General features: G+C 34.4%; 1 protein-coding gene across 2 annotated transcripts in view; it reads left to right on the top strand.

Annotated features, from left to right (window-relative positions):
- LOC131693801 (uncharacterized) overlaps positions 1 to 16,931 on the top strand; it is a 317,280-nt gene that overhangs the window by 190,309 nt on the left and 110,040 nt on the right. The window contains exon 3 of one of the 2 annotated variants that reach the window (XM_058981945.1): positions 5,861 to 5,903. In XM_058981945.1, coding sequence (XP_058837928.1) covers positions 5,861 to 5,903 — 43 coding nt within the window. The remainder of the gene's footprint in view (positions 1 to 5,860; positions 5,904 to 16,931) is intronic. The other variant, XM_058981943.1, reaches the window with a different exon arrangement.

Genomic DNA, 16,931 nt, shown 5'->3' with positions numbered 1-16,931 from the left:
TGTCACACCGGGTGGTCGGAAATTTATGCGGTTTTGTAATCGAACGGAGTTTGAGTTTAAAATTCATCGCCACGCTCACTATATAGATTGTCGCTAGTTACACTTGTACATTGTACACCAACGTAACAAAATATTTTCAGGTAGATATAAACATGAAAACTTTCATGTTTATATCTTTTTCTTATCAAATAGTTCCATAAAATAGAAGTTAAAACGGTGACATAAGCATTTTTTCATGGCCATAATTCATCAATCCATTCCATGACGTTGATTATCGCTAAACAATTACTGGAACACTCATTCACGTCGAAATGTTTCCGGTTGAGCCAAATGCCTCCAATTATGGTATGCCGTCCGTGGCAGATTACATTCCAGAAAATTAAGTGCATTCATAAAATAATCACGAAATGGCACAAAAAAGTGTACAGCTAATGAAATCGAATGATGCCCACAACATAGCCGCCTAGAGCGGGAGGATGGAGGATTAGTGAGCCTATAATTCTACCATTTCCCATTCCGTTCCGATGCGAAAAAGGAAGGGGATTAAATTCTGCCAAAACCGAAATTGTTTTACTCTAATTGCTTCACGCCCACTCGCGCGGAAACGGGGCCAGGAGTTTACAAAGTGTGGGCATTGTTTTCTGAAGATTATAATCAGGATTTAGTATCCATGCTGAATGCTTTCTTGAGAGTTCAAAAAGTAAAACAAAGGTTCGGTTCTACATTCCGTTGCGGATTTTGTCTTTCTATTTCGACAGAATTTGCGACATGACAATTTGAAGGGTGGTACTGCGAAGAGACTCGAACTACTGGTTTATGAGGCAAGCGTCTTACCTCCGGTACCGTCAGACAGTCAGTAGTGAGGAATTCCATGAAGGTCCGTCCGAAAATCTTTTAAATCGTGACCGACTATCAAAACAAATCTATACTTTTCAGCAGAGTAGATCATCATTAATTTCAGAATCACATATTGTTTGTTCAAGGAACGTTACAAACTAATATACAGATATATGTTTTTTTTTACTTTTCTATGTATCATCAGATAATTCCTTTGAATTTTATTATACGTTTTGCCTAAGTGTAAAACTATTTTATAGCGTTTTCGTTTTTCTTGGTGCGCCACCGTTGTAGTGCAAAAAAGAGATAGACTACACCCAAGTTTCAATGAATGTAGCACCGACTACACCGGTGTGGAGCACAGTCAAAAACGAAAATACCATAAGATTGATGAAAAATTCCATTAAACTTTGAATTCTTATTAGAGTAATCATTCTTTTTATGCAATCACCAGACCAATGAGCTTCGTCTACCCTATATTTACATTTTACTCTGATTAGGATCATCATACGCTATGCCGAAACAATTTTTCTTTCGCTTCGAGGATAGCACAAAATGTTACATTCGTGGAAATCTTCAAGCCCACTGCAAACAGAAAAGAGCAGCCCGAAATGAAATTTCTGATCTTTAATACTACCGAGGTACCTACAACTTTTGCAACAAAATCGTATCTCGCCCCGAGCCGATCTGTGGCTGCTGTAACCTGATTCATATGCAGCTCAAGTTTTCCGTTTTTTCATTAAATATCCGTGGGTATAGAGGAACAGCAGTAAAACACTAATGCGCTCTGTTTGATGAAAACTTTATCCATTTTTTCCACACCTTCCTTCGCCGCTAGTTCGCCGGGAGGAAGTAAAAGGCACCAACGAAGCGAAGCGGAACTTTTCTGTGAATCAAATGTTTATTTTGTATTCTTTAGCACGTTTCGCGCTGCAAGTAGACTGCTCTGCCCCGGAAGTACGTTTTAAACCAATTTCCTCAAGCTGCATACAGTGACGGAACTACAGAAAGAAGACGGTGACACGACAGATTCTTTTAAAGTGTCGTCTTTTATCAAACTGATCAGATGTTCGCTATTTTTTCCCTCCCCGCTAGAATCCCCTTCATTCAAAGCACACTTAGTTTTTTTTGTTAACTATCGTTTCCTCAATCAGCTTTTCCTTGGTTGCCAACAGCTCTTGAACGTCGTCAGCCCGTCCCCGCATCAACTGACTCTTCACCCGTTAACGACACTTCACGTGATGTTATCCTTTATGGATTCGGCTTCCGATTTTTTTCCTTCCGCTCGAAATCCGTGACTCTTCTTGATGTTTGATGCTGCTGGCTCAGCAGCAACAAAATCCGCTCCGGGGCTTCAGTTTCAATTTTAAGCCCTTTCTGTTGGTTCTAGCTGTGCAGCGAGTTTCGGCGCCGACGGCGCCAATATGGCGAATATGACTGCGGAATTTCGTTTCCACTCGTGCGTTCATACAGTTTTCGGCTCATACGACCACCACCACCACCATTTACGCTGGTAGGTGCTGGAAGGAGCGGGAAATTTAGTAGTTTCATTCTGCCGTTTACAGTGTCAGCTTCGGGTTGGAAAATGAATTGAGTATTCCAGGGGGCTAAATACCATCGCATTGCGGTGTTGAACTGATGCTGCTGATACCGGTTATTCCGGCTGTGATCCGATATTAATTGGGTTGGATTGCTATGGCTGAGAATTGGATGTTTGGTTGGAATATTCGATTGGATACAGAAGGATGAGCTGGGAGAAGCGGATTGCATTATTCAGCTTGTTTATACTTACGACACGTTTCAGTGCCATCACTCTGCATGGGACTCGATCCACGCGTGCAGGGATTGGTTTTATTATGCCCGATTAAAGATTGGTCTTGGATCTGGTAGGAATGCAAATAGGTGCTCTACAAATATATAAGATTCATTCATTGCAGATATGTATTAGATCGCAGATTAATAGGATGGGGTTTTGACCAGACTTCCCATCAACATCATCAAGTTTGTACCTGTGTGCAAAATTTCTTGCTTGTGTTCAACCTCAAACATGCTTCGTCTCGATGTGCAGGTTCACCTCAAACATCGAGCCCAAGTGAGCAATGTACAAACTCTAGTTCAAACATCCGTGTACATACACCAGGTACGTACACGAGAACGATTCGAACAAGGCAAAAAGAGTCAACACTAGTGATGATGAGAGGGAGAAAGAGAAAACTGATGCCACGAACCTATGTGTACGCACACCGTGTACGTACATGGGGTTCGGTTGTGCAGACGAACATGTGCACGTTTTTAGGTACGTAATAGCGTGTTTGAGTTCTTACACGAAATGTGGGTTTAAAATGAGCACAGAACCAGAGCAAACAATGTGTACGATGTACGTTTGGGAAGTCTGGTTTTTACCTTTGATTTTTCAAGTTTATAACATTGAACATTTTTCAATTACTTATAACTCGGAAACGATTCGATATATGGAAAAAATATTATATAAAAAACTGTGTTTTAAAATGAGCTTGCTAAAAAAATCTGCCATTTTTTTTGTTATATAACTTATGAAATTTGCAATTATTTGAAACAAACAGTTTTATTAAGTTTGACCAAATTTGTTTTCCTTATTATTTTTTTTAGATATCAAGAATCATGTTAAAAAGATTGTGTAAACATTTGGGAGTGGATATCAAAATACTTTGCGAGATATTACAATTATAAACCTAAAACAAGGCAATTTTACACTAAACGCCCAGTGATAGGCCTGTTATAATTGCATTATCTCGTAAAATACTTCGAGTTCCATTCTGAAATGTTCACATAGTATACTTTTGTTATCAAAATAAATTTGTTTTCGGGGGACTTTAAAAAAATATTTACTTCTAACATTTGGATACCTCCAAAAAAGCTAAAGAAGGTAAGAATTTTTTTTGGAAGGAATTAAAATTTTGGTTGTAAATCTAACGTGAAATGACCCATATATACAGTAATTAATAAATAGTAAGACTGCAAATCATTATTTTGAGCTAACAAGGTAAACTAAGGACTCTATCGGGATCCACGAAGGGGTCGAAATTAGTTATGTACACAGTTGCAAATATAAACGGTATCGTATCCTGCCATTGAAGAACGATTATAAATTAAACATATCCATGGGTAGGGTGACCAATAGGGTGGGACAAAAAATAGATTCCAGCTCCGAGCAACTTTTTAGGTACCATTTGGGTCCTAGAACAACTGTGCAAATTCTTAGCTCAATCGCTAAAACTATATTTTTGCGCCCACTGTTTAAAGTCTACATAGGACTTTGTATGGGAAAGTTAAATTTTACAAAATAATTTCTCCGGGAGTCGCCCATTACTTCCTAAAAATAAATCGTTATGTGGTTTGTATAGGAAATTCAACAAAGAAAAAAAGTCTCGAAAACCACGAAACGATCTGATGCTTGAGAAAAAGTTATTAAGCAGAAACCGATTGATGCTCTGACGATTGATAAAATATTCATTTTTTCTAGCACCACTGCCGTTGGTTGTCCAATTATACGCAATTTTGTTTTATTCATCTCTTAACGTATCTAAATCGTTTATCTATACTATTTGGCCACTTCGCAAGGTTTTGAGGGATAAATTGAGGCTTCTTTTGTACATAATAAGAAAAAGTTAAAATTTTTGTATATAATAAAACCGTCAAAAGCAGACTCTAGACTTTGTTTCCTTGACAAAATTCCTATAAAAATCAGACATCTGTTTATTTTTAGAAGATAACGGGCTTGCAAGAATTAATTTGCAAAAGACAATGTTCCCATACGAAATCCCATGTAAACTTTAAACCGTGGGCGCAAAAATATAGTTTCACCGATCGAGCTAAAAATTTGCAGAGTTGTTCTGGGAGCTAAATGGGACCCAAAAAGTTACTCGGAGCCAAATTTTATTTTTTCATGTAACCATGTCCCACTCTAGTGACCATATCAGGAAAGTAAAAACCCAGGACAGTCAAAGAGGAGCCCTTCCCATCACTCGTACGTGCCTGGCGAAATATTCCCCAGGTATTCGGCAATTGCATTGAAAAACAATTTCAATCGACGGTTTTGTTGGCAAACATGACGATGTTACGAAAAGTCTACAGTAGAGCGAAAAAATTTGACCTGTATCGGCGCTCCCGTGAATGGATTGCTTGTCCCAGTAGGGAGTGTTTGCTCAAAATTTGACACATATCGGTCAAGTCTTGCTAGCAGACTGACAGGTTTGGAATTTGTGACAATACATACTGATAACATATTATTCGTTAGGTGGCCCTTCAACCATTGGAACATTACTAAAAATGAGAATCAGATAAATAAGTTGATTGTTTAAACTTTGCAGAAAGTTATAAATCGATGAAATCAATCGGTGAACTTATTAACCCCTTCATACCCATGTTGTTTGTCGACAACTATGTTTTTAAACAGCTATCACTCTTGGTTGAGGTAAGATTTGCTCACAAAAACAAGTAACACTAATGAATGTGACTGTTACCTTTCATTTGAGTATTAACAGTTACAAGGATCAGCTCTAGAACTAGAAGTTATTGCAATTAGTCTGATTGGATATCGATGGAGCAGTGCTGCCAGCGACAATTTACGTTGACGACGGAAAATGAATTTTTCATATATCTTCGTTATGTTGCAATATTATTGAAAATTGATAGAAATTATAAGTTTAGACTGCCTTTGGCTACGTTTTCCACGTAATTGAGCATTGGAAGGTAAAAATTGAGCAGTTTCTAGCACTGCAAGGGAAGCACCTATCTTTATGAAAAAAGGCTTCTCGTGTTTCTTGACCCCACCGTTTTCAAAGAAAAATAGTTTTGAAACCTTACATGCACTAGAAAAAAGTTGGGCATGAAAAGGTTAAATGTAGTTTGAGTTATTTTGAGCGGAGAGAGAAAATTACTATGAAACTAAGATTTTATTTCATTTGAAGTTTGACGCTTCATTACACTTATATTCTAGAATATCATGTTGTAAATTTATGTATAATCAACTGTTTTTTTCTATTTGCAGATTGGATATTAAACGCTGGAGAACAAACGTTAATCTGGTAAGAAGAAATTTTTGTTATCTGGCACTAAACAATTTAAAAGAAACCTGCAGAAGTTCCTTGAATTATCTGTAACCATAAGTACTCATTATAAACAATAACATCATATTACATTATAAACAATTACATGATTACTTGAAATGTAAAGCTATAAGCTTAGGAATCGCTGAACCGTACTTTTTCTAAAACCAAAAAAACCTGTTTTAATCCACCTAACAGTTCGATGAGACATTTCTTATAACTCTTATCACTCTCTTCTGATATTATATCGATTGAGAATATTTAGAACTTTCCCAAGTAACCATTTTTATTTCAGCATCTATTTCATAACCAGTTGGCAACAAAACTGCTGTTGTGACTGACATCTAACTTCCTACGTGACACAAAAAGCGCATTTCTAGGCCGATTTTCAACATAATTATGATTGAGCAAAACAGTAAAAACTTGTTTCCTTTTCGTGGCAATAACGATGCGAATATAGCTAAATGAAATCATATTGTTGTCAACATGTTGAATGTAGGTCGCAACAAGATTTCTTAATCATACCGTTTTGCCGTTCACCTGAACTGTCAATCGCAACTGAAAAGTAATATATTTTCATACAAATATGTTAAGATTATTTTACCAGTGAAAATGAAAGTGACAACCAAGTCCAAATGTACGTTGATAATTTAATTATGAACAGTAGTGTCATTCTTCATATCAGAAATTACCGAAAAAGTATCAAATTTTACTGCGGATCAGAGCCTATCGAGTGATATTTTAATCTGCTTCTTATTACCAAAAACCAAATTCGCAATAGTATTAAAAACAATTTTTCTATGAGGAAAACCATAACATATTAGAAATGCAATATTATTCAAGGAAAACACACATTAATTAAGTTAGTGGCATAAATCGCCTTAATTAAATTAGTGGCATAAACCGCCTTTATAAAGGTTTACGAGTTGGTTGAGATTTTATTTCCAATACATTAGAAAATTATGCAAATAAGCAACATGGCTCCAAGCCATCCAGGGCCGAATAAAGGATGTGATTTTGGTGAATAAAACGACGCTCGCTTTTCAAACAAATTTATATCAATGAGCAAAGATATTGAATTGTGAACAACTGCGGTTTGTCGACAACTACAGCATACGGTTTGTCTCCATTTAGTAATTTTCAGTTCACATCAAAATATACCTCTCTTTAATATGACCCTGTATTATACTATTGTTGTTGTTGTTGTTTTTCCTAAATTTCTCATGTATTGAATGATGCATATTCAAAATTTTATGATCATTGGATAAGAACACGATTTTTAACATGAGTTTAAATGTAGCAAAGTCCGGAATTTTTAATGATTTTTATTTCCGAAACCACCATTGCTCTGTTCACTTCAAATGCATGTTGCTCTTTTGATTTTGGTCCGATTTTAGCACAACTAGTTTCATTGTGAAGAGGAACGAAAGAACTTGGTTAGTGAATAAAATGCATTTGGTAAATTTGCTTGGAACTATGACTTTTTAGTTTAAATATGTTTGAGGGGGTCAGATCAAAAATACTTTTTTCACTAATGTATTCTGTACAAATTTCGGAATCACTTCGGAACGGTCACATAGTATACATTCTGTGGGAAATAACCTCTACTTTTCGGATATCCTGGTCTCGTTCTGCGCCTAGGTGCGCAAAAAAAATTAAGGAGATTTTGAAGCTTTGTTGCTGATATGGAGGCGCATGGTCTTTTGTGTAAAATAGTTAGACAACCTACAATAAACCAACACGTTATACAATGGATTTAAAGTAGTGTTCTTCATTTTTTATGATATTGCTGACATTGGTGAACAGTAACGGAAAATCTATCATGAAAACGGGATCATAGTTATAAGAAAGGTTCAATGACACTGCACTATGGTCCCAAAGCTGTATTTAGGAAGACAAAACTGTTTGCGCCAAAACCATTGGTTTTAGATATATAGTATCTTCGGCAAACTTTCTTAGAACTTTCTTGCCGATTTTTTTATATTAGTTGAATTAGGGTGGTCCTTGTGGTTAGGGTGTTCAAAGTATTAATTTCTTAGATATGTAAAATTCAGCTACATAATGTTCTACAAAGTTATTAATCAATCAAATTGAAGCAACTTTTCTTAAGAAACTTTGTGGCTATCTCTAATGGTTCATGTGCTATGATTTTTGCAATATTTAAGGTAGGGAGGCTCTTTAAATATTGGTTTTCTATTAATATCTTTTTGTGTGTTAATTTCTCGCTAATACTTTGTTCTAGAGGTTTTTAGAACTTTTGTAAATACACATTTTTGCCGAAGCAATGAAGTTTTTAGCTCTTTTGTTTGCATAGTTACAGGCGATTTTCAAAACAAAAATGGTTTTTTTCAAAGCTATATATCTTCCAACATTGCAAATGGATTTTCAATCTTTTAATTTCATTTGAAAGATCGGAACTTCTGAAGTTTTTGGTGGAAAAACTGCGGGAGCGTTATTTCTGTAAAATAAACAATTAATTTTTGAAAATGGTGTATTTTTCAACAAAAATCGTTCATAACTTTTCAAATAGACGAGATAATAACTTTGTTACTTCAGCAAAAATATTCGCCATACAAAGTTCTAAAAGTGCTGCAAACAAATTATTTACGATAAATCAATGTATGAAGTGACAAATGAGAAATAGTGATTTTAAGGGGTCACGTTTTCAATGTTCAATCTCTTATGGTAAAATCAACTGAGAAATAGTCATTGAGTGTGATAATACCGAGTGTCATGGCAATTCTATTGGATTGGTAAACGTTCTTGAAAGAATAATCTACCGTACATCTAAATAGTACAGTGGATTTACAGTAGTGTTAGCTGCAAACTATCGTTAATTCTAAATCGGCCAATAAAACTTATCTATGCTCACTCAAGTAAATCCTTTTTGGTTTGGACTAGTGCTCAAAACGAGTGCTAGTAAGAAAATGTTTTAGTTCACGTCTTGTTATCTTAAAATAAAATCTTGAAGCTAATTTGTTATTCATAGCAGCGAAAATTATTGTATGCTTTCCCAACATTTATGCAATATTTGAAAGTATAAATTAATTATCGACTACAATGACGGCTATGGGTAAGTAAAGGAAAGATTCTCAATTTTTTGTTACTTCAAAACAAATAAAAGTAAGAGGTCTGAAAATCGCTAACCGCGAACTGGTAAAATAAATCATAAAGCATAATTCCCTAGCATCTATATAATGCATGATGACGGTATTTGCTTTACTGGCCCCGTTATAGATAACTTTTATTTAGAGTTTATTATAGTACGCTATTAACACTTTTGTGAATTCACGCTAACATGTACATGTACGGTAAAATGTTGTGTTTTCAAACAGTTTCACATATTCAATAGATTTTCATTATAACGCACATTGACTATTTCTCAGTTGATTTTACCATAAGAGATTGAGCGATGAAAACGTGACCTCTTAAAATCACTATTTTTCATTTTTCACTTCATACATTAATTTATCGTAAATACTTTGTTTGCAGCACTTTTATAACTTTGCATGGCGAAGATTTTTGCTGAAGTAACAAAGTTATTATCTCGTCTATTTGAAAAGTTATGAACGATTTTTGTTGAAAAATACACCATTTTCAAAAATTTATTAGTTATTTTACAGAAATAACGCACGCGCAGTTTTTTCACCAAATACTACAAATGTTTAGATCTTTCAAATGAAATTAAACAATTGAAAATCCATTTGCAATGTTGGAAGATATATAGCTTTGAAAAAAACAGTTTTGGTGTTGAAAATCGCCTGTAACTATGCAAACAAAAGAGCTAAAAACTTCATTGCTTCGGAAAAAGGTGTATTTACAAAAGTTCTAAAAACCTCTAGAGCAAAGTATTAGCGAGAAATTAACACATAAAAAGATATTAATAGAAAACCAATTTTTAAAGAGCCACCCCACCTTAAATATTGCAAAAATCATAGCACATGAACCATTAGAGATAGCTACATAGTTTCTTAAGAAAAGTTGCTTCAATTTGATTGATTTATAACTATGTAGAACATTATGTAGCTGAATTTTACATATCTAAGAAGTTGATACTTTGAACACCCTAACCACAAGGACCACCCTAATTCAACTAATATAAAAAAAATCGGCAAGAAAGTACTAACAAAGTTTGCCGAAGATACTATATATCTAAAACCAATGGTTTTGGCGCAAACAGTTTTGTCTTCCTAAATACAGCTTTGGGACCATAGTGCACTGTATGGAAAAATGCATTTAATATGATACGACTTTTGACATCAAAAATGAGCTCAGAACCTCAAAATTAGCTTAAATTGTGATTTTCAGCCAAATTAGGTAACATTTGAGGTTTTGTCCGACTTTTGTTTGAAGACCCGCCACTGTGCGTCGTACTCTTGACATACGTACGTATCAGGCACATATCATCATTATACCTTGAATCACAAACTCACACGTATTAATGAAAGGCATTCGCAACATAGAATCGACCAATTCATAACTAAAGTTCAACAAATTAATAATTAAGTTGTATTTTTGTGTCCATTACGTTACGAAAATTCACCGGTCACACTTCATGCGTTACATTTCATGTTATACAGGCATCGAACTGGACGGTGGCGCCAACTATAACATGTTCGGTGTATCGGAAAAATGTAAACATGTGGCATGTATGATTTTAACGAAAAAATTTAAAAGGAAATCTTTCTTTTATCGCAGTAGTAGCATTAATACCAATAGTTGAACTATTGGGTCATACTCCTATGAGAAGCACAGGGTCATATTATTACAAGACACTATAAAAATAAACACTAAAATTCCACTAAAATTGGAGCTATTTGAACTCAACGGTAAATCAGATGCATTTACACTTGCGCATTTTATAAGATATCAATGGATATGAATAAGAACTCAACGGTTAAAGTAACTGAAATTGGAAATAACGCCACCAGTGGTGGATATATGTTCCACTAGTGAACCACGAAACAACAAATTGAAAAAAAAAATACTCACAACTTTGATATTTTTCCAATAAAATAGGAACTGATTTGATTGCTGCTTGATTGCTGTACTATTTTTCTCCTTAGTAATACATTTATCTATAAAGGGTGCATTCAGCGTTTTTTTTTCTTCAATTTGGATTATTTGACAACTGAGTAGCCATATGATCATCATTTTTTTCATTATTTCAGTTTTAATTATCTTCTCAATCATCACAAATGACAGTCTGATAAACCAAACCTTCCCTAGTTCACCTTTTTAGTCTCTCTCGAGAACGACTAGAGATTGTGACTAACGTATTCAATTATGGCATCTAGCTCTTCAGTTGTTTCAGGTGTGTTGACGTAGATGAGAGACTTACATAACCTAATAAATTCGAATGGTATCGAAGCGCAAGAGTAGGCGGTCAATCGACATCATCCTTTTTTCAATATAGTTTACATAAATCGATAGTTGCAACGGCTGTATGACTTATTACGCCAGCTTGTTGAAACTGAAGGCACGGTGTGTCTAAAACCATTATTAACTAAAAAAACGCTTTTAATCCACCTAACAGTGTGATGAGACATTTTTACATTTCTTATAAAAGAAATGTATAGAATTCGCTCAAACTTTCAAGATTTTTTCCGAGGCCCGGAGGGCCGAGTCTTATATACCAATCGACTCAGCTCGACGATTTGGGACAATGTCTGTATGTGTGTGTGTGTGTGTGTGTGTGTGTGTGTGTGTGTGTGTCTGTGTGTGTGTATGTAACGGACAAATTCTCATTCGTGTTTCTCAGCAATGGCTGAACCGATCTTATCCAAACCAATTTTAAATGAAAGAACTAAAAAACAGTATGAACGCTATTAATTTGTTTTTGATTCTGATGTTTAGTTTCCAAGATATGAATGTTTGAATGCGTAAAAATGGCGTTTTTTGCAGTTTTTTTAAATTATCTGCCGAAATTGACAATATAGATTAACAATTTATATATATTTAGACAGCTTCAAAGAATACCTTTCGAACAAGCTATAGATTGTTGAAATCGGATTATTATCAAAAGAGATATTTAACATTAAACGCCGACGAAAGATTTTTATCATTTCCCATTGCCAGAAATATGACCAAAAACATGTAATCTATTATTAACGCCAAAACGGCTTATTTTAGGTCAATAGTATCTTCGGAGAATTTAATGGAGGTAATATGCCCTTTCTTTTGGTATTGTGCTTTTGCTGATTAATCCCCCTATGAGTGAGATATTTTCACAAATATTCTTGGAAGTGATTATATCGAAATGATGTCTTCAGCAAATTTGTAGCTCTTACTTTTGCGAATAACTTTGCTAAAGTCATTAAATATCTATTTTGAATACTTTAAAAGTTATGGCTTGTTGTTTGTTGATTACTCTTTGTCGCCTATTTATTGTTCAATATAGTAATAATCCATTGAAATAAGCTAAACATTATTTCGATAAAACGAATTTTGTATTTCATTTTACTATCTATAACCGCTAGAAATAATCACCGAACACTTCCAAGTTGTCTGGAAGGAACTTGATAACTTATCAGTACTAAAATGTTCATTTGTGCGAACCTTCTGGCTGCAATATTTCTAACTTATAACCATCGGATCGATCTGAAACATATCGGAAAATGAAAAGCGAAATAAATAGCTCCAAGCAACGGCGTAGCCAAGAGAAGGTTTTGGGGTACACCATACAACCCTCCCCCCTACCACACCCAAAAAAATATTGGATTGAAGTTGAAAATTTATTGATGCTGACTGATTTAATTCAATATTACAATAACAATTATTTGATCCGTAGATTGATAACCTGTTGTTGTAAACATCATGAGGACTTTTGATAAATTGTCGGAATGGGGTCTTGATATGTAACTGATCTATTGGTCTTGATTTCACAGTTGTCTAATTGCAGCAATATCAAATTCCTGCCTGAAAACATTCCAATAGAAAATTCCAGAGTTCTGTAATCAATCATAATCCTCAGATTTATTTTCAAATTGAGCTCGTTTTTGTAGAGATGTACTGTAATAAGGGTCTTTATTTAATAGGAAGCGAAGTTAAAATTGATTTAATTCTATGAAACATAGAACTGCTCAACAAAAAATGCATAAATTTCAACAATTGCTTAAAATGTTTTTGCCTTTCTCATTCACTCTAAAACTCGTCGATCTAATCCCGACCGGGAGGACCGAGTGTCATATGCCAATCGACTCAGTTCTTCGAGATCGGAAAATGTCTGTGTGTGTATGTATGTGTGTATGTGGAAAAAAAAATGTGACCTCTGTTTCTCAGAGATGGCTGGACCGATTTGCACAAAGTTAGTCTCAAATGAAAGGTACAACCTTCCCATCGGCTGCTATTGAATTTTTTATTGATTGGACGAAAAATGACGATTTCCATTCGACTCTAGCAGGTTCTGATCGATTGTGATGAGCATTTGATTTTTGTTGTATGACCAATTATATGTATAGGTCAAATGTTTAAAAACAGTAATTTAAGGTCAAGATAGCATCATTTTGAAACCGCCAATTTCGGAGGTTTAGTATCTTCGATGAGTTTTACAAACGTTAAACAGCGCATCATTTGATAAAATAATTTTGACGGTATATCGTCCAAGAAGTATTTATGGTGAATTTTATTCATGAACTCTGTTATTATTTTCTGAAAAATTAATTCTGCATAATTTTAAAACTTCAAAAATCACGGTTTCGGAATTATGCCGTTTGGACAGTATGATCGATTTTCACCAAACCGAATTTCTGGTTACGCCGCTGATTTCAAGTAAGTAGAAACAAAGTCGTTCTACACTCGTTCAAAAGAAACTTCTTCGAATGCTGAATATCTATTATAACACATTGAAACCCCAATTTTATCAGCCAAATATGAACATATGTTTGATGGGCTCTAGCAGACGAACAAGACTGAATTCGAGTAAATCCTTTCTTGAGCATGTTTTCCTTATCATGAAGATATGCGAAATAAGCGAAAATAAAAAGTTCATCATAATCAGAAGTAGTTATCAGACTACATCAAGGGACGTGAAGAATATTTTAACAGCTTCAGTTTATTATAAAGAAAAAAAATTGCCCGATTTAGTCAATGTCCCCATTTTGTCAGCCTAAAATACGCCATGAGACTGATAAAAATGGGTCTTTATGGTATGTATTATTCACTGTGTTTCACATTAATAGGTACATTTCATTTTCCAATTCGTATTTCAATTAATTGGTATACTTAAGGGTTTATTTGTTGCAGATAGAGAAAATACTGAAATTTTCAGGTTTTTTCCTACACAATATTACGAAAGCTTATTAAACAATTTTTCCTAATAAGTTTGTGAAAATTATAAACTATTTGAAATTTTTTTAATGGTTTAATTTTCTATTTAACCGTGATTTTTTAATAAATAGTGACCATCGCTTCACAACGTAGTCTATTTTTCATGGCTTGCGGTGAGCACGATCTCTCGAATTGCTGAACTGAAAATTATGGAATAGAAATTAATTTTTAGTATTCTTTACAGACCCGCTGGTGCCCTAAGATGATTTCGCTAGATTTTCAGAGCACTGTGCACATAGTAGTTCTTAAATAGGAAATAAAACCAAGTCTGGAAAAATTCACTGTTAATTTTCTTTGAATGGTATCACTGCTAGTATCACCTTTTTCAAGAAAAAGCGTTGATTTCTTAGTTCTCAGTCGCGTTGGAAATTTGAGTAAAGTATAAACTTCAAATCGATTCAAAAAAAATTTCCATTTTTTTTGGCTCAGTACAATATATAACCCCTTATGGAAAATTAAGTTTTCCCACCACAATATAGATATTTTATTAACAGAGCATTAACAATAATTCGTTGGTATGTCTATTTTATGGGCCATTTTTTCGCTTTCCCATTGATTTGGTTTGAGATTTCTAGTACTGATGTTGTCCTATGCTGATTTGAGCGATTCTCTGAGTCCTGCCACTATCCCATGTAGTATGTGTTATCAAAAACATCGCGAAGCATCAAGTTCTAAATGTTCTCAAACGATATAATATCCGAAGAGTGATAAGAGTTATAAGAAATGTCTCATCACACTGTTAGGTGGATTAAACACGTTTTTATAACTGTTATCACTCCCTTCGGATATTATATCGTTTGAGAACATTTGAAACTTGATGCTTCGCGATGTTTTTGATAACACATACTACATGGGATAGTGGCAGGACTCAGAGAATCAGTGCCAGAAATCTCAAATCAAATCAATGGGAAAGCGAAAAAGTGGCCCATAAAATAGACACACAAACGAATTATTGCTAATGCTCTGTTAATAAAATATCTAAATTCCTCAATTCCTCAATATTGTGCTGAGCCAAAAAAATCGAATTTTTTTTTAATCGATTTCAAATTTATACTTTACTCAAAATTTCAACGCGACTGCGAACTAAGAAATGAAATCGCAGCTCCTGATATCACGCTACCTCTGAAGTGCATGCGTGCATAGTTCAAACTTTACTTCGACAACGACTTTTTGTAAAAGTGACTTCCCAGTTGTATCCTTGATTTGAATTATTATCGCTAATCCTAATGCCAAAGAACAAATAAAAACCTCTCGAAACCAAACCGTTCAAGCCCAAATGGAAAAATCATCATCATTTTTTCATTTTCACGAAACTTTTCGATAATATTCCGTCACTTGCGAAAATCTAGCGAAATCGTCTTAAGGAACCAGCTGGTCTAATTCAGAGCCATTTGCCCGGCGAGTTAAATCTGTAAAGAATACTAAAAATTAACTTCTATTCCATAATTTTCAGCTCAGCAATTCGAGTGATCGTGCTCACCGCAAAACATGAAAAATAAACTGCGTTGTAAAGCGAGGTCACTATTTATTAAAAAATCACGGTTTAATAAAAAATAAAACTATTAAAAAATTTCAAAGTTTATGATTTTCACAAATTTATTAGGGTAAAATGTTTAATTAATTTTTGTAATATTGTGTAGGAAAAAAGCTGAAAAGTTCAGTATTTTCTCTATCTGCAACATATAAAGCCTTAAGTATACCAATTAATTGGTATACGAATTGGAATAGGTTCGCCAAATTTTGGAAGAAGTCCCTTTGAAAACTACCTAAAAATTGTTGTAGTTCGATGCAATAAAAAAATCCCCAAAAATGGAATGTACCTATTAATGTGGAACACAGTGAATAATACATATACGTTTTTATCAGTCTCATGGTGTATTTTAGGCTAACAAAATGGGTACATTGACTAAATCGGGCAATTTTCTTTTTCTTTATAATAAACTGAAGCTGTTAAAATACTCTTCTCGTCCCTTGATGTAGTCTAATAACTATTTCTGATTATTTAATATAAATTTATTTTAAAGGTGTTTTCTAGCGAAAAAATTAAAAAAGATGAAGTATTTATTTTTGCATATTTCCATCTTCATGATAAGGAAAACATGCTCAAGAAAGGATTTACTCGAATTCGGTCTAGTTCGTCTAGTAGAGTCCTTCAAACATATGTTCATATTTGGCTGATAAAATCGGGTTTTCAATAATAGATATTCAGTATTCGAAGAAGTTTCTTGGGAACGACTGTAGAACGACTTTGTTTCTACTTACTTGAAGTCAGCGGCGTAACCAGAAATTCGGTTTGGTGGGAGTTTAGTGAAAATCGAACTTACTATACAAACGGCATAATTCCGAAACCGTAATTTTTGAAGTTTTAAAATTATGCTGATTTAATTTTCTAGAAAATAGTACATATATTGAACAATAAATAGGCGACAAAGGGTAATTCACAAACAACAAGCCATAACTGTTAAAGTATTCAAAAAAGACACAGCCATTCCCTTACACAATGTAGCAAACCCACTACGACTGTAAGCACAATGACAATAGTCTAATAAAAATCTATCCCGGCATTCGAAAGGCAAACAGAGATGAACAGCAGCAATCATCATTAAGATTGAAGCTAATCGTCGACAGGTTTTCAGTGGTGATCTTGCGTGGCTTAATTTTTGTCGGTTGTCACGGTAA

Source organism: Topomyia yanbarensis, chromosome 3 (assembly GCF_030247195.1).
Source record: "Topomyia yanbarensis strain Yona2022 chromosome 3, ASM3024719v1, whole genome shotgun sequence".
Classification (NCBI taxonomy): Eukaryota; Metazoa; Arthropoda; class Insecta; order Diptera; family Culicidae; genus Topomyia; species Topomyia yanbarensis.
This window is presented reverse-complemented; position numbering and strand designations above follow the sequence as displayed.